Source organism: Porites lutea, chromosome 5 (assembly GCF_958299795.1).
Source record: "Porites lutea chromosome 5, jaPorLute2.1, whole genome shotgun sequence".
NCBI classification, from domain to species: Eukaryota; Metazoa; Cnidaria; class Anthozoa; order Scleractinia; family Poritidae; genus Porites; species Porites lutea.
The window spans coordinates 43,300,053-43,318,911 of NC_133205.1; the positions used below are offsets into that span (position 1 = coordinate 43,300,053).

The 18,859-nt window shown below is 36.8% G+C and overlaps 1 protein-coding gene across 2 annotated transcripts; it reads right to left on the minus strand.

The window, feature by feature from the left end:
• Positions 1-352: 352 nt before the first annotated feature.
• On the minus strand, positions 353-18,479 carry LOC140938557 (EGF domain-specific O-linked N-acetylglucosamine transferase-like). Of its 2 annotated transcripts, XM_073388046.1 has the most exons (17): positions 18,313-18,479; positions 15,482-15,594; positions 13,528-13,630; positions 12,697-12,794; positions 12,136-12,240; positions 11,882-11,988; positions 10,180-10,283; positions 9,421-9,516; positions 7,841-7,912; positions 7,390-7,479; positions 4,549-4,623; positions 3,906-3,964; positions 3,693-3,720; positions 2,440-2,531; positions 2,171-2,218; positions 1,384-1,438; positions 353-1,307 (listed from the first exon to the last, which is right to left on the minus strand). In XM_073388046.1, exons 1-17 carry the CDS (start codon positions 18,436-18,438, stop codon positions 1,167-1,169), a joined length of 1,512 nt encoding a protein of 503 aa, XP_073244147.1. In that variant the 5' UTR covers positions 18,439-18,479; the 3' UTR covers positions 353-1,166. The 2 variants fall into 2 exon arrangements, with proteins under 2 accessions (XP_073244147.1, XP_073244148.1); XM_073388047.1 differs by lacking the exon at positions 15,482-15,594 and having other exon boundaries at positions 18,313-18,450.
• Positions 18,480-18,859: the final 380 nt, after the last annotated feature.

Genomic DNA, 18,859 nt, shown 5'->3' on the forward strand with positions numbered 1-18,859 from the left:
GTCGAATTGTCTTCGGCCGTTGCTCAGTTTTCGTTTGGGGGAGTTGAAAAATCCGCGCAGAAACCATTTGACAAGAAGGATGAAGAAAAGAACTTAGGGAGTGAAATGGTGTGTCCGCAAAAAAAGTCAGATGCGACCAGTAAACGAACGATGATCTCATTTTCAAAATCACAAGTTCATCCGTTGAGCAAGTCTTAAGAGGATATTTTTCTTTTTCCACGAGCAAAATAACACCAAAATTTACCAGATTAAAAATAATAATAAAAGCACCTGTTGGATTAAGAGCAAACTCGAAATCATAGTTCATTCCACAATCAGCAAGCGCGACTAAAGCCAAGTGATATTAAACAGCAGTAGCGAAAAGGTTACAAAATTTATTGAATGTGCCATAAAAGAGTAAATAAGTCAAATAACTATCACACAAATATAAGTAAAAGTGACCTTAAAATTACAATGTAAAGTATTCATTAAGAAGAAAAGAAATCATCAATACATCGATATACCGTAAATCCTGTATTAAGCCCCCTCTCTCAAATAAGCTCCCTCTCTCTCAAATAATCCCCCACCCCCCACCTTCTCTCTAATAAGCCCCCCTTTTCAGGGGAAGAAAGTTAATAAACGCCCCCCTCCCCATTATCATTCTTCACTGATAAATGATAGACTGTAAAACTGATCCGGGATGGTTTATTCACGTGTTGGAAATTCGGATTTGTTTTTGATCCTTTACTGAAAGACCTCCAACTTCTTGTACTTGAGTACATTGTAGTTCTTCATGGAGAATTAATACCACCATCTTCGCTGGACTGAATAAGCAACCTCACCCCAAAAGTGTTTGAAATAAATAAGACCTCCAGGGGGGGGCTAGATAAAGGATTTACGGTTTTCTTACTTCATTCTTTATAAATGTTCATCCGGTAAGCTTTTAAAGTTAATGGGGAAAACGTATGTGCGTGTGTGTGTGTGTTTTAATGGGCAAAACCTAAAATAGGCAAGAGTGAACTCACTGAAGCAGGAGATGAAATGGATGACATAAATAACGTTACAATGCTACATGTACATAAATAAAGGTGGTAACAACCATCTTGACCGATTTTGAGAAAAAAAGACTTTTCCAAGTCCTCTTCGGTCAGCAATTGTCAAAAAACCTAATTAGTGCAAATCTGTCATCAAATATTGTACTGTTTTCTGTAGTCTTCGAGAGAACGCTTGACTTTGAAGACTGCTTGTTCAACAAGTCGCATAAATTCACGCACGTCGAACGCGTAGTTCCTGAACTTCGGATGATCACTGTACTGCGGGTGAAGCTCCTGAAAAAGAGGGGAAAAGTGCAAAGTCACAAAAATATCCGTGACCGTCGCATCCGTTTTGCTTTAGTTCACCTACCTCGGTTTTCTCAAAGACCTTGTCCTGGTTTTCCCAAGTTACGTACGAAACTCCCCTAAAAATCCAGATAAGCAATGACGACAATGAGTAAAAAACATAACATCCCCTTCGGCAGTAAATAACAGGGGTAAGCGACGCACGTCAATCGGAAGTTAACCTTTTTCTCTTTTTACATGCCTTGACGCTACCAAATCTATAATGCTAAGTGTATTTGCTCTTATGGAGACGATTTGTCCAAAAATATTTTCAAAATCGCGGCTCAAGAGTGAAAACAAGTCCACTTCCAGTCGACGTGCGTCGCTCAAAAACGTCGCTACTTTAAAAACTCCCTAATAAACAGGCCAAACTACCCTGAAAGAAGGCTCTAGAGAAGGGAAAAATCAAACCCCTGAAGACATAAAAAGACTCCTGGAAAAAACCTTAATTCACAGGTACGTTAAACGATCGTCGCTGGATTGTAGCCTAGGCACAAAGAGAATTTCAAAACAGCGGTTTCTTTTTTTGCATTTCATCATGAAACACTTTGGTTTTATACTCCGGGTAGGGCATTTGCATGATTAAAATACCGTGAGGCTGGCCAAATGAGGGACAGTAGTCCAAAGAAGACAAATAGGAATTCGGGCCACTTGGGATTGACCGAGCCATTACTTGCTACTAAATTTGTCAGAAACTGGGCCCTTACATAGCGGTTTTTGACAATTAATCCGGCGAAAACTGATCAACTCTTAGGTATACTTTTAAAGGAAAGACGCTGAAAAATAAATCCTATACCAACATATGTCATCACCTGAGTCTTGCTAAATCCCGATAACAATTTGTATCACCACAATTGTACCTAAGAAACAAACAGAGTCCTATTAACGATTTGATCCCACAACACATTCTATGGATCACTACCTGACCTTCGATCACAACCATTCAGTAGCCAGAAAAGAAAAACCACCCGGCATCTTGCAGCTTCCAATAATTATTTTGTTACCTATTGTTTACAGTACTAAAGTGTACACGCAGACATGAAGGCTTCTTGTCGTTCTTGAGTAGAACCCAATGACTTACAATTCAAATAAAAGGGCCCAGTCAGGAAGAAACAGCGTATGCGTTAAACCAGCTCCATGCATCCCAATAAATATATCTGTATTGTGACTATTCTGAAAACGAACAAAAAGTATCCATTTCAGATTTTTACTTTATTTAGTTACTATTCCTCCGCAAATAAACCACTTAAAAGTGCCATAACTTCGATATAAACGAGATAGGGAGCTTTAACAACCACCAAGACATGCGAGGGTAAAGAAAACGTCAAAAAAGCAATAAGTTAAATGAGAAAAACCATTCTGCCCGAGCATTACACTTTTTTGTACCGTATTTGTCGGCAATACAAAATTACGACGCGAAATTTTCTGATACAAAGTCTCCGCAATTAGTTAGGCACTGTACCTGAGCTATAAGACATGAGACTTAAATAAAGTTCATTATTATTATTATTATTATTATTATTATTATTATTATTATTATTATTATTATTACAAAGTATGATGGAGGATGTTAAAACACATAACGACGAATTATTCCATCTCTTTCTAAACTTGGGTGCGATCCCCAAGAACCGAACTCCAGGAAAGTTCACCCACATTTAACAGACAACGAGCGAGATCGAAATTGTAATTGGAAGCTTTCACTGCCGTCGTGACGAGGGACCATGCAATGGAGCACTTTTCAACACATTTTATCATGACAGACAATGTAGTTGAGTCGAAGCATATCATGGTCGTTGTCCAAGAGCTCGATACATCGGGGTTCAACCTTACTGACACGATTTTGGAAAAAATACAAATTAGTTGTCGACACACAGTTTTAAAGAAAGTTCTAAGACGTCCATTCGATGGTGCCGTTGGATCACGTTAAACGTCACGTCGTCAATTTACGATTCGTAGTAAAGTCGACGACATTGGTACAGGTGCGGCAAATTTTCCCGCTATGTCTTCCTGAAGTTTTTTTTTTTCATGTACCAGACTGTTCAAACCAAAATGCCTACCAACAGAGAAACGACAACCTGAATTGTTTGCGCTACAGTTATGTTTTTAAAGTTAACTTTTTCAAACTGTATATTTTTTTTTCTCTTATCTGGCATCACCCAGCAATATCCCCGCTTTTCCACCGCTCAAATTATGAAAAAGTAAGGAAACTAGGAAATTTATGCTATAAAGAAACAAAAAAAAAGGAGATGAGAGCTATTTAACTTTGTTGATTTGACTTTTATTTAAGTAAATTCAGTTAAACACATGATGTGGTTAATAAACAATACTCACTTTAACTTGATCAAGAAAAGGCACATCCCTGAAAAGTACAATTTAAAATCATAAGATGAAAAAAGCAACATACCCAGCCCTCGTGTCCTGAATCTCACATGATTAACTTTCACATAATTTCAGGTTTAGAACAGTGTTCACAACTCAATATTTTGAACATTTGACACAAAGAAATATCACGTAAATCGTGAATTGATAAAATCAAAGCAGTACCAGGAATAATGTGCAACAGTTAGTCTGACTTCAGGATATGTCTTCAAGGCCTCAATAATCTGCAACAGAAAAAGGCAAATTATTTAAGTGTAAAATAAAACAATTTAAGTTTTTTTCAGAGGGAGATGAGATGGCGTGAGTCTGTGTGTTGGGAAGGAGGTGGGAGGGGAAGTCCAAGGTGGCTTGTGGGGACCAAAGACACACTAATAATACCAGATATGCATTTTTTTTCATCTCTAAGTTGAGGTTTTTACAAGAGTTAAACGCTCGACAACTGTTTTGTCGTTTAGCAACCGGAATTTTCCAGCACATCTTAAAAGAGATAATAACCGGCCTTTTTTGCCCCTCCCTTCACCCCATCACGTGTAGGACATCAACCTCTTCCTCAGGGCTTTTCGCTTGGAAACTGGAATGTTGGTGGGGAGTAATACTGTATAACCGATTAGCCCAATTCTCCGATAAACAGGTCTGGAAACTTCACGAAGACACGATCAGTAAAAAGGATCAAATCTGCAATATTCGCAACCGCAGAGTGATTTTAAGAGACTTACGATACGAAAGTTGTAACAAAAAAAGTTACAAATACATCAAAAACGCATTCACCGTACAATGACTTGTAATCGTTACGTTAGTAAATTATCACCTCGTCTTCATTTAATATTTTTCTAAACTTTGTTCCTCTAGACAGTAAAGTTATGCGGATTGGTTCACTGCTGTTCTGAAAAAAAAAAAACACTCCTTTAAGTTGAGAGCTTGGGGTTAATAACCCTTGACAAATCCACAGTGGTTATCACTAAAATACTGGTCACATGACCACCAATAACATGATGTCACCACTACACTTCTGTTGGAGACAAATCAAATCACTGGTTTATTGCACCTTTTGCCTCAGATGACTGAATTGTAGGTCCTATACAAAATTATAAATATGTTCTGTCACATAACTTATTAATAACATTGATATTTTACAGTAACGATGCCAGGTTTAGCTCTCGTACTTACACACTGATACTTATAGCTACGACTCTGTTGTGGAAAAAGCAACGACGACGGCGACGGAAACGAGAACTTAAAAAAAAGATGGGTTTAACAAGCAAAACAAGAACTTTGCATGTGCATTTTTCACTGATTTTTGTACATTTTGATACATATTTTTTTATTTCTTAGTTATAAGTAGCAGATGAAGAGTCGCAATGTGGAAACCCTGTTATTAACCCGATTACTTACTTACTTACATTTCATTGTCGTTACTGTACGACTACCACTTGAAAATGCCTAATTTCACGTTTTGTGGAGGACGTAAACAAGCTACGACGAATTTTCCTTTCTCTTTCTAAACTTGAGTGTGGTTCCCAAGAAATCAACTCCCAGGAAATTCGCCTACAATTGACATTTTCAGTGGATTGGAATCAACCTGGTTCCCAGGCTCCCTCTCGCTACGTAGAGACGGGTAGAAGAGCACCCTGGGAACGAGGTTGAATTGGACGCGACAAAGTTTAAAAACCGCAAATTCATTTTAAAAGTGTCGTACTCTCTGCCGTCGCCGTTGTCGATGCTAAAGCTCCCTACTAAGTCATACGACACTCCTGGCCAAATAATGGAAAGAGCCCCTTTATTGCATGTTCTACCATAATAGTTAAGCAATACATAACGGGAAACGAAGAAGTATTCTAGAATACAGCACGAGAGAATGAGATTGGGCTGGACACACCAATTAGTAAAGACCAGAGCAAATTAGCGCGCAGTAGATATGAAGGATCATCAGCCACAGTTAAAATAAACTTCTTCAGTGTCTCAGGGCATAAAGAAGTTACAGTGGAACCCCTCCTTTGGGACACCTCCATGCAGGGGACACAAAATTTGTTCCGGGAAAAGCCTCCACATAATCTTTGTCTCTGTTACCTCTACTCTGTTGAATTGAAATCTCTATTCTAAGGCCCAAAGCCTGAGTATGACCTCCATTCAGGGGTCATCTTAGCACTCAAAACATGACTGTCCCCAAAGAAGGTTGATAACTTAAAGCGTACACTAATAACAATGATGACAACTTTCAAAAACTGAACAATGTCACTTAATCGATGTACTGCACTTGTGTGAATTCAACATTATAATATCGCACATATATAGAGAATACTTCATGGAAAGTGCTGGCGTACGGTATTTACGCACGAGTTGTTGACGTATCAGAAATTGAACGAGTGAGCGCAGGGAACGAGTAAGATTTCTGATACAAAAATAACGAGTGCGTAAATACCGTACAAAGCACTTTCCATGTGGTATTGTGTTTATTATATACATACTGAGACATCATCATTTTGGCGGCTTTTTTATTTTAAATCTTTCAAAAATGCTAAAATTTGCCGCTACACACTTACCGCAAAATGACAACGAAAACGAAGTATCAGCTTTTTAGTAAAAACGTTCGTTAAAAACATAAATGACGGTGAGGATATGAGGTAATCCAAGAACCATAAGTAATCTCAACTGTTTGTTCTCAATGCACAATTGAAAATGAGTGAATTTAAGTAAAATGGCCAGTTTCAATATAAACTTAAGCTTAAATGAAAGGCAAAGTAGCTCCGACAAAAAGCACAACAAAAGCTTACGTCTCGTTCTGTTTATCCCTTTCCGCTGTTGTTTCACGAGCTCTCTACCGTTTTCTTTATCGACAGTGAAACAAACGAAACTATTCCCACTCCATTTCCGAAATGTTTATCACTTTTTTAGCGAGAAAAACTCTTTGAGTAAAACTTCTCTCGTTGAATGTGTGCGAAGCGGCGCTGCAAGCTGCAATAAAAGGCGGCAATTTTGGCGCGAAACCCACACACCTCTGTGCCTTCTGATTGGACGTATCATTTTTCTCACACGTGAAAAAACATCGTTCGCGATTCTGATTGGACGTATCATTTTTTTTCACGTGTGAAAACCATCGTTCGCTCCTCTGATTGGCTAGAACTAATTTGCGTACGAAAATTTACGACATAGCTTTTTGGTGAGTATTTCTCAGTATGTATATAATAAAAGATAATAATGATTTCTTTTTTCTATTGTCTTCGTTGGTTAACTATTAACAAACCCCAGCCCAACCTCGATCAGCTTGCCTCGGTCTTGCCTGGGACCAGGCTCTGCACTACGGGGGAAAAAAGGAGAAAAAAAATCGCTGTGGGCGAAATAAAAAATCGGCTAGCGAAGCGAGCCGAGCCACCGCTTGGCTCGCTTCGCTCCCCGATATTTTTCCTATTTGACCCTTTTTTTTTTTGCCTTTCCCTCCCCCCCCCTCGCCACACACACTGCAGAGCCTGGTCCCAGGCTAGCCTCGGTCCTGAGGGTGTCCCCTGAAAAGAGGTTCCACTGCACCTTACCAAAGATGACACTGACAAGCTACTATCAGTTTGAGTTGTAAGTAAAAAACGTTTAAAGTTTGGGTGCTCACACAACTTTTAAGCGAGTAAATTGTCAGCAATTAATTTTGATCCCAATTCACCTGTAAGTTCTTTTCTTGCATGATTCCAAGCCTGTTCATGAGATGTTCTGAGAAAGCTTTAAATAGGCCACTTTTAGAGCAACCATTAATCTGAAAGGAACAAAAACATAGCACAACACTTTCATTCCACCAAAAGTAAAAACTTTCTCTTCGTAAGTCCGGTTCAGAGATCAGCCTTTCTGGTTCAGCCAAAAAAAATACGTGATCTGATTAACAACGACTTTCCTCCAACAATTCTTACTGCAGCAGCTCAGATGTTCTGATACTCGTCTAGAATGGCTGCGAATTTCTCCCCGATCCAGACGCTACACTTATGCTAACGCGTAAATCATTATAAAATATAAGGCAACCTTTACATGCAATTTTTGTTCCTTGATTTGTATCAATTTCGTGCTCAAAAATTTCACTTAACTATTACAAGAAAGGTATGAAAAGTTAAAAAAAAACTCACCAAAGGAGTATTATAGTACAATCCAAACACCATTCTAGGAAGAAGAGCAAAGATAGCTTGTTTAAAACATACCTGCATAGAAAACATTAGATTTGATCAGTACCATTCTGGAATAACTATACGTTAAGATTGCTACAGATTCTAAAATTTCCCAGTGTCAGCCCGTGAAAAAGACTGTGTTTCAAACCAAAATTAATAGGGCACAATTAATATAAAAATATATCAGTTCTATTTTGGCTCTCCTTCCTTTTTTTGCCAAGATGATCCGTCTAGTGTTATTCTTTGATTTTTCTTTTTTACCTTTTTGCTGATCCAGTTTTTCAGATTCACCCATTTAACTAATTATATCTGGTGTAAACTAAATCACACGTTTTTTAATTCAGAATAAGATGTTTATCTATGCGCCCTCAAGATTCCCCTTCACGACACTCCATATTTTGACCCAGAATTATTCGCCAACATTGAAACAGATATAGCTGTATTTCACAGAAAAGGTGAACATAAATGTGTCGCCTCCAAATTTAGGGCAAGAAATCATAACTTAAAAATCGAAACTGGAAGATTTACAATTCCCAAAACTCCTGAAGATCTTCGAATTTGTGATCACTGCAGTCTAAATTCAGTTGAAAATGAAATGAACGTATTATTTCACTGTGATCTATATGACGGATGATTTGAGAAAGACTGTTTATAATATTAAAACCAACAAACGAAATACATCATTTACAAATTGCAAGAACCAAGATAAAGTCTGTTTTCTTTTTCAACAACACTGCTTTGCATATCAGCCGGCTAACTGCTAATTTCGTTTTTCAAGCATTTGAAAGACGAAAGAAACATAATAATAATAATTAATTATACCATTCAATTATGTCTGTATTTCCTTAAATTTATCTGTTCATTATTGTATTTTAATCGGTAACACCATGTATAGAAATGGTAATACTGAATAAACTTGTTGTTGTTGTTAGTCTGACTCAATGTTGTTTATTGGTTTACAGTGGTGGTTATGCTGATCCCTCTAAAAGTTCATTAACATACATATATTAAACACCCTTTCTCACAACATGCTGCAGCTATTAAGGTTAAAAACCACATCAAATACCCCGGGGGGATGCCTAAAGGCCCAACCCCTTACCTTTTTTAATACCATTATTGACAGAAAAGGTAACCTTTCTGTATGCCTTTTGTTGATAAATGGTACATGTACCCCTTTCACATACTAGTTTAGAATGCTACATCCCTTTTAATTGCTGTAAATGCACCATTTTTGAATATCAAGAAACCACACTAAGCCATATAAATTGAACCTGTTAGCCCTTTTTAGGCCCTCTCAACAACCACAATGACAAATTTCCCTACACTCCCTACCCTCTCTTATAGTTCAACTAGTTAAATCCCTAGAATTTCATATACCTGAAGCCTCAAAATGTGTCCCCCTTTTGGGTGGAGCCTCCCTGTAGGCCATCACAGGGAGTAACCCCCCCCCCCCCCCACCCCCTGCTCTTCAGTCAAATACCACCAATGCAGAATTTCACTTTATTATATTGCACTAAACTTCTTAACATTATTTCATTTACCCGTTTGTTCTTGTATTCTTGGCCAAGATAAACAACAGGATTTGAAGTGAATGCTTTCCATGTGGCTCCAAAATTCCCCAGACTTCTCCTTTCGTACTGCATTCATTAAAGTTAAGCATATAAAAATAAATGCTTTAACTGTATACAATAACTTTTTTCTCTAGGTTTGTAAAAACGTTATTCTTTGGCATTATAACCGTCAGTTTTAACCAATTTTCTTACTTTTTTAAATACTCAAGGCATAATTTATAGGCAGTTTGAAGGCTTGATTTTTACAACGTCTTTTACAAGAGAATGCAAATACCTAATTGTGGACATTAAGCTACATTAAAAAACTACTATGGACATGTAATTACCTACAATGTAACTATTTTCTTGTCTATTAGAATTAAAAAAGAATATTTCGTTTGTTTGATTCAGTAATTAAGTAAGATTAGCATTGTTTTTAAATAAAAGGCAAAACAACAAGTACAAGTTACAACATTATAAATTTTAAAAGTGATACGCACTTATTAGTTTCACCATTAATAATAACAATACAAAAACTGATAATAGTTCAATTTTTTTATCAACTAATTTTAATCTAAAAAATGCACAAAACATTTCTTTACATAGCATTATTAAAACCATGACCTGCATATATGTGGTAGGCAGCAAACAGATGCAAATAAGGGTAAACCTTAATTGGAAAATTTTTGAAAAGTAATTTCAGTAACGTGAGCTATAGGAAACACCAACAATGACATACTCTGCTCTGACCTTTTCCCATAATACCATATTGACATCAGTGTCAAATGATCCATTGACATGCTGTGTAGCATACAGATTGAAAAAGTCACAGAAATGATGGTACATATTTACGACTGCAACAAAAAAGGAAATGGTGAAAGAATGAAAGATGGTCAATTTTAAGCTCAGTGAAACAAATGTGAAAATGAAATAATCAGCATGTCACGAGCATGGGACAAAGAAAAAGCCTCAGTCCCCAACAGCATTCAAACCAATGACCTCCCAAAAGGTCTGGGGACTCAGACTTTTCTTTGTCCCATGCTGGTGACATACTGATTATTATATTTTTATTTTCACAAAAAGGAAATGGTTTTAAAATACAGTCAGTAGGTAATAACCTAAATTGTAAGGAAACAAGAACACTAAGAACAAAGGAATCAAACCAACATCATACTTGCGGTTTCTAGTGCAGGGCTCGAAAAAAACCTTGAATTTCAGCTTATCCTTTGGGCAGGCATTTCACACAATTTGCTTGCACAGGGCCTACACTTCTTGCTAGCCCTTGTCGATGATCTTTCTATTACTGGATGTCTTAAATTGCCTGGACCCTTGCCCATTGTGTACTTTACAGTTAAAGTTAATTGCCAAGCAAAAACAACTACTTGTCCTGGACTACAGTGTACCAGATGGGACTTTTTTCAAGCCCTGTAGTGATTATTTAACAATTATTCCTCGAGTCCGAATGGGCTCTGAGTCAATAGCCCATGAGGCAGTAGGCCGAATGGGCTATTGACTCAGAGGACATGAGGACGAGAGGAATAATTGTTTTAGTAAAATCCAACTAGTTGGTCAAAAATATCGAGAATAAAAAATTTTAGCTAGTTAAAGCTAGACTTTAATCCTTTTTTGCCGCCGAAAAGTGCGCGCTTTTCGCTACTAGTAGCTCAACCAATCAGAACGCGGCATTGATAATAGACCACTAGTTGGATTTTACTAATAAATTATCTATATCCTACACAGCGGAAAATCATTATCACACAATTCCGTGACACAGTGCTTGAGCAACAAACCTTTCATAAAAACCCTTCAAGCCATACCAGGATTAATCATACCATGATACAGGACACTACAATTTAAAACTATTTTTGTGGGCATGTTGGTTATGAAAAGACTCTTCCAGGTCTTTGCATTTGAGTTAACCTGGTCTAATTCAGCTGTCAGTGGCATACATGTTATGTAGTCTGTTACACGCATGTATAAGCCGAAACCATTTCTTAGATTTTTGATGCAAAATCATGGGTGCCACTTATCTACCGTCTCTTCTGATCAGTGTAAATAATGCTCAGATAGGGGCTAAAAAAAGAACTAAAAAATTATATAATAAATCAATAAATAAACATTACTCCAAAAATTATGTTGTTGATCATTGCTTTAGAGGTAGTGATGGCTCTGAAATGAGCCATTTCTGTCTTCAGGTTCAAATCATGAACCAGCAAAACTTACAACAACAACAACTTTACAGGACAGCATGGATTTAGCAAAGCAGATTTAATACAAAAAGCAATAGGCTGGTAGAGAGAACAACAAATATGTAACCTTGTTTGGCAGTAATTCCTTAAGGTGATTGATTATACATGAGTGTTGACATGTACAGTATATTTGTGACAATCAATGGCAAATGACTATAAAATTTGTTGGTGAACTTGATTTTACCTAGATGTCCTCAACATACCTGCATCAAGCTTCATGAAAAATGTTGGTTTTTCAACCAAAATGTCACAATGTTCTTTTTGATTTGCTGGAAACGTTAATGGTGAAAAGTCTTCCACTTCATTTAACCTGGAAAAGTGTAAGCCAGTACACTTTAATTAGTCTCAGTTGCTAATTTTCATAGATACATATTATTCCTCTGAATTAATCCCTATTTGTCTAGTTAAACAAACTCTAGATTTTGATTTTGCATTGACTTCTGTTTCGACTTGTTACCATGAACTGAGTTCCATTCTGTATATGCCCTCTCCAGTGAGAGTGTTAGAATCAACTTCACAGAATCCACCAATTTGTTGAGGTTTAAATGGATCAGAATTAGATCTGCAAAGCAGAGTTTATAAACAAAAAACAGTTATCAACACATTCATCACATTGAATAATTGTCTGGAATATTTTCACCCTTAAATCTGACACGGTGTTTTCTGTATACCAAGGCTCTGCTGGACTTAACATGGTATTTTTTAATCTCTTATTCTGTAGACCTCATAATGAAGGTTTTTTCACACTATAATTAATTGTGAAATCAAGGTACAAAAGTACTGAAGTCTACCATGAGAGTTGGCCCAAAACAGGAGATGCATCATCATTATGATTAAGACAGAGTCCATAAGGTGTCTCAGTAAGCACAGAATGCATTATGATCAACCAAATTGGAGCCAGCTTTGCTAAGTTAGTAAAAAACACAATATGGATGGTTACCTTTATCAATTAGTGGGCCTCTAAATTATCATGAAAACATAATAGCCACACACAACTATACAGCTCTGGTACTGTTACCTTTGAAGTTCCTTCTCACTGTTTCTGAAATCCATGTAAAGGTTTTGGCCTTTACAATACGTCAACTGCTTTGAGCAGACAAGAGAAGAACTTTCTGCCTGAAGAAAATCAGCAACATTTATATCTTAGTTCTAACATAATTGTCTAAAAAAGTGCATTAAAAAAATAAGGTATAAGTATTGATTATATTTATGTGCTGCATTAATAATGCACATTAAGTGAGGTAGGAAAATTTGAGGTCTGTGAGATAACAGCTATAACTAACAATAATATTATTGGATGAGGCGGAGTAGATCATCTGAATAAATGGAGATCAAGGAGGGTTCACATGGATAACACCCTCCCTTTGTCCTCCTTTTCCAATTACACCTGGGTTCTACAGGCAATCACTTTCTGTATCAGAATCGACATCTTCCACCAAAATATCATTCATATAAAACTAGACATTATTTTGAATATGACAAAGTAATTGTTTTCGCAGACTATAGCTCTTCCCTGCAGGAATATGTTTTGTGGATTGTGAATAAAAACACAAGAATTAACCCTCAAAATAAAGCGCCACACTGTACTTGGCCAGTTAGTGATCACAGTCAGTTTGCAGGGCTGTCACTAATATTTCAAGTTGTCACGTACATGCAGTTAGTAGGTGGTGAATTGACTGGCTGGAAAGTTCTTTAAAACTGGTTCTATATTCCTTTTGTTTGCTATGAAAGTACCTGTAGACGAGGGTCATGCTCATCGTAGCCGGGGGAAATCTCCAGCCTCTCGCCCTTAGCGACAGCCCTGCTGTCACTATACATGCATGGGCAATTAGAAGGTAAGATATTAAACCTTGTTTTCCTTAGGCTTGCATACAAACTGCAGACTATCTTGAACAGATTTTATATAACCAAAATCTGCATCTTTCCAGAACTGGTAGACCTTATCTTCATATCTGCAATGAATTACATGTACATTAATGAGCATTATTTTAATGCAAAGACAGGTCAACTAATGCAACGATAAAACAATTAAGAATAAATTTCAAACAGGGAGCCCAAATGGGCACCCAAACTTATGATTCTCAGGCTAACTTATGGTGAACAAACAACAAAACTCCCTGCTCGTTCTACACTTTTGAAACAAAAATGGATAACGTTTGGTCGTCGGCCATAGGCAAAAAAAATATAATTTCCGCCGCTAAAAGGTAAACAAACAAGCACTTGTCTTGAAATATGCTTCCGTGACTTCCACCTGCGACCAGCGCAGTTGAAGTTTCTCGTCGGAAAACGGCCTCGAATGAATTTAATACTCTTTGAAAAAACTTCGATATTAAAATCATGACTTTTCCTCCAGCGTTAGAAATGTTTGGTTGCTACTGCATCAAATAAAAACTGATTAAAAGACGTAATCCATGGTAAAAGCAAGAGGTTTCAAATTACATGTGACATACAGTATGCTAATTTTACTTCTGCAAGTTTGTAGCATTTTCTATCTTGCTCTGAATACAAACAGTACACTCAGAGGTTTCTTTTATTGTTTATTCAGCGTTATCTACGCCTCCCTATTTTGTACTATTTTGTGTATATCAAAAGATAGACTTGATTCAAAAATACTGAGTCAAATAATTTGCGCCAAAATGACGTTACCTGGTGCGATTTTTTGCAGGAGAAACAAGTCGAGCTTTTACTCTCTCACTCGCTTTTTGCTGCAGAAAACATAAAAAATCTACTGCTCGCGCTTCGCACTTGCAAAAAAATTGGGAGAGCTCAACTTGTTGACAAGTCTAACGCTGTTGGTCAGTACATTTGCGTGCAAAAAAATGGTTATTGTTATGTTTCTTGAGAAATAAATCGTTTTTTTTCTTTACATCCTTTTGAGTGGCCAATATAAAAAAGGCTGGTTTCTCCAAACTCAAGACTCAGTGTTTGCATTTCGAAACTCAGTTCATTCAAGTCTTGCGTATTCTTCCAGTTTTGTCTCGTCATGCAACGCTTCTTAGGGTTGTGTGACCAGTCAAAAGGGAGACTTTGGTTTCGAGTAGCGTGAATCAAGTTTCAAGGATCTGGTTGAGACTGTCAACTTTAAGATACAGAAACTATCGATAGGGTCATTCTGGTGAACTTATTAAAACTATAGGTTTAGATACAGGGTTGACTGTTTTTGAAATACAATGAAGTAAGAAACCTCCAGTACGGACAAAAGGAGATTGGACCTTAAATGTTAGTTGACCCTTTACTATGATACTATTTGTGCCCTAGAGTTGAATAAATGATAAATCTGAAGCTTATTGACCTTCTCTATCAACTGATCAGTGCAAGTTGTCGTGTAGTCGAAGTTTGACACGTTTAATAAAGTTACTGATTTTTTTTCAATTGGGCTCCTAACTTTTTATTTTAGGAACCCACAGGGCTCCCAGAAAAAAATTCTTAGGCAGCAGCCTTGTACAGGATCATTAAAAAAATACAAAAGATAGAGTGGTCACATGTTTCAAGGTTAAGAGCACCTCAATTTTTCATAAAAAATTGTAAAACCAAAAATACCATGCACTGAAGACCTCATAATTATTTTTTTGTTACCACATAGCTATAGATTTGAGCAACACTGAAACCATTTCGGAAAAGTAAAACTAATGTATCAAAAAATAATATTAGGATGTGCAGTTTCTTTAGCCAGACATGACCATAAGAGAGAAGAACTCAGAGTTCCCAAGCAGAATCCAATCCATAATTCTAAGAAAACAGAATTATTATAAACAAGCTTGTTGTTTCAATGATGGACATGCAGGTAGGATTAAAATACTCACGACTTGAAGTATCTATGAGTCATACTGTCGTCACAGTGAGGCTTTGTAAACCACTTGTCAGGTGACCTACAACCTTCTTCATAACCCCAACACTCATGTGTTCTTTTCACCTCCTGGTGGTGGGAAAAGAATGACAAGATGTACGTAAAACACTATTAATTTTTAGGGACTGATGTGTTTTCTCTGTGAAACAAAACCATACATAAATTAATTAATTTTGCTTTTAACCTTGAGGTAAATGTTGTACTAAAAATGAGTAGACAGCGAACAATTTATAGATCTTTATCGACACCTAGTTTATCAACAGGAATCGCAAAGAAAAAATCTACCATGAAACAAAGTAGTTAATAATGGTCATTTGGTGGTATAGCAGAGGTGGAAATAATTTTTCTTACTTAAAAAGATGACTGTCCTTTCAATTCTTAATTTTGAAAGGAAATATTCAAAAACTGGTCGGTCATTAATTAGCATGACATATTTACTCAAATACCGCAAAATTCCGAAAATAAATACAAACCAGTAACGCAAAAAACCCTCCGTTAAATCACCCCTCCAAATATAAGCCCCCCGGGGGGTTGTACTTGGAAAATTACACAGCTTAAATGTGGCACTTGTTTGAGGGTGGCATTTATTTGAAAGTCGGACGAAATAAAGAATTTTTTGAACTATGATATTGTTATTTTCCATATTAAACAGAATTAACGTCTTTTGATTTTGATTATAAAGGGGCCATGGTGCTTTACATTTTTGTCCCAAACACAGCACTTATTCAAGAGTGGCCCTAATTCAAGTAAATATGGTTATGCTTTCAACCTGGCTTGCATCAAATCTCTTGAAAGTACAAGGCAAGAAAACCCAAGCAATGATTCTGGATAACCCCTCTCAAGCACCTGTTCTTCACATTGGGGATTCTGCTATTTTTTTTAAAAAAAGAAATTTATAATCTTCCCTCCAAATTTCTCTTGATTCCAGACACAATTTGCATAAATCTCAAGCTTTGAAAAAAAAAACGAAATAGTCGAAATAGACCAGCAGTAGAAGACAAATGAATTAATTGTTTATGGTTCACAGCCAACCTCCAAGGTAGGCAGTCATCGTTTGCACTATTGTGGTTGTTCCTCAAACTGGGGAAAAAAACTGCACAGAAAGTTTTCTTGTTCGTCTTACAAAGCTTTCTCCATTTTTCAGATCATTGAAACAGTCAGCCATTTCAGTTTCAAAGCATGTTCTTTCAGTTGCATAAACTTGATTTCTATATATGGAAAGTAGAGCCCAGTAATTCGTTAACAAAGAGAGCTGCTTTGTTTCACCGGATTGGAAGATGAATATGTGGACATTTTCCTCAAAATAGTCTTTTACTGGAATGGAAAGTTTATCTTTTGATCATGGCATTTTACCTTTTAATGCTTTTGAAATAGCTCCTAAGACAAGAGCTAAATCAATAGGCCATTTGCATGATGGCGTCATTTTACTACTACACCCAGAATTCTTTTGGTTTTTCTAGGTTTAAATAACAAAAGTCCTAATTTGCACAAGAAAGCAAAACCCTGAAGGATACTGGTCATAGTAGTAAAATGACGCCATCATGCAAATGGCCTATCAAGTGTTTGGACATTGTGTCCAAATATATTGCATATATATATTATATCATCCGACAGTAATTTCCAGCACTGGTATAGTGGGCATAACTTCATTAATAATGGTGTGCTAACCCTTGTTACAATCAAAGTTGCCTCTAGCTTTTCATATTAAAAAAACAGTAATTTGACGGTTGTTGTTGACCCAAAATAGAACAAAAAAAATCAAGGCAAGTGAAAATATTGATTTTAAAGGATAAAAATAAGCAAGCCAGACATCAAAAAATGATTTGTACAAAACTATTGTCATTGATTTACATTCTTATTTCTGTTAACAAGGAAATTTAGTTTAACTCATTGAAGTGAAAAATAGAGTGAATTTACTAATCAACCCGTGAAATAGATAGTAGACACTTATAATAATATTATTTGGCACTTACTGTTACATACTATTTCACAGGTTGAATTAAATATTTCACTGAAAAAGTTTTATTCGTGAAATCCAGAAGTTCAGTTTGCATGTGACAAACAAACTTCTTTTAAGTGTAAGATCTTGTCAAGTCCTGTAATGCCTATGTCAATGGGGCTCATAGAGCAAAAACAATACCGGAGTATAACACAGGTGCAACAGACAAGCTCAGAGCAAGTAAATACTGAAGGTCAATGAAAAAGTGAATAACAGCTCCCCAAAAAAACTGTCGGCCGACTGTGGGCAAAAATTTTTTGAGGCTAGGTTGTTCTCAACTTCCTTCGCCTCCTCTACCAATTCCTAGACCCAATTGATCAAATTAGGGCTTCTAAGGAGACTTACAACAAAAACACCTGTCTGCACAATATGCTGGACAAGAACTTTTTTAGTAAATTAAATTTACGTCGAATTTCGGAAAAAAGAGGACACAATAGACTTTCCTGTGATAAGTTTAACTCCTGAGGATATTTTTAAGCACTTATCTGCTTGAAAATTTCGCTCAAACCAATACCATGCAGAGGACTACAGCGAGTTTTCGAAAACTGCATAACAGCTGTGCATAAGCATGTTTATGAAGTGATAAGGAGGTTTCTATGCAAATTTGGAGACAGACGCTTGTTTCGGTATTTTTTTAACTTTACTGAGCTTATAGAAGCTTATAGTTGAAAAGGAAACATCAAGAAATTAGCAAGTTTAATTTGAATCAATTCGAAATAAGCACCAAAAGGTAACCTAAAGCTTACATATGCAAACATGAAATTAAGGGGATTCCTAGATACACTGACCTCGCATCTTCCATGCTTTTCACAAGTCTGTGGATTAGGTCCCTCTGTTTGTGAGAAGAAGGAGTCTCCTTTCTCGTGAATTTCATTGCTTTTATCCCTTTTTTGTTTCTCCCCGGTAAAACTCATAGGAAGCGCTACCAGCAAGCAAACGACGATCCTCTGCAACATGTTTGACTCAATATCAAACTCATCGTAACGACTGAGTGAGAACTGGTAACGACTGCGAGGAAGAAATCGCGCGATCGCGCGAGGAAGTAGAGAGTCAGGAGGTGGGAGGACATGAAACTAAAAATTCTCCACAACTGCTACCTTGGAACAGATCTGAAAGAGGCCGTTGTGTTAGGCTGGTTGTGTTTCAACAACAGTCAATGTCTGGATTATTTGGCCGTGCCTTCCGACTAAAAATACGTGAATGTCAGGACCACTTCCCAGGAGCACCTCGAGAGAAAGGCAAGAAGTAGGAACCATCGTTAATTTTTTTATCGCTTTTAACCCTAATAGCTCCTCATTGTGATCCAATTCTCGTGTCCTCTCATCGTTCCTTGTC

Coding starts and splice junctions, on each gene's coding strand:
- LOC140938557 (XM_073388046.1), bottom strand. CDS start 18,438: ATGAGTTTTACCGGGGAGAAACAAAAAAGGGATAAAAGCAATGAAATT. Junction 13,631..15,481: donor ACTCATAGATACTTCAAGTC/GTGAGTATTTTA, acceptor AATTCATTGCAG/ATATGAAGATAAGGTCTACC. Junction 12,795..13,527: donor GCAAGCCTAAGGAAAACAAG/GTTTAATATCTT, acceptor GATTTTCTTCAG/GCAGAAAGTTCTTCTCTTGT.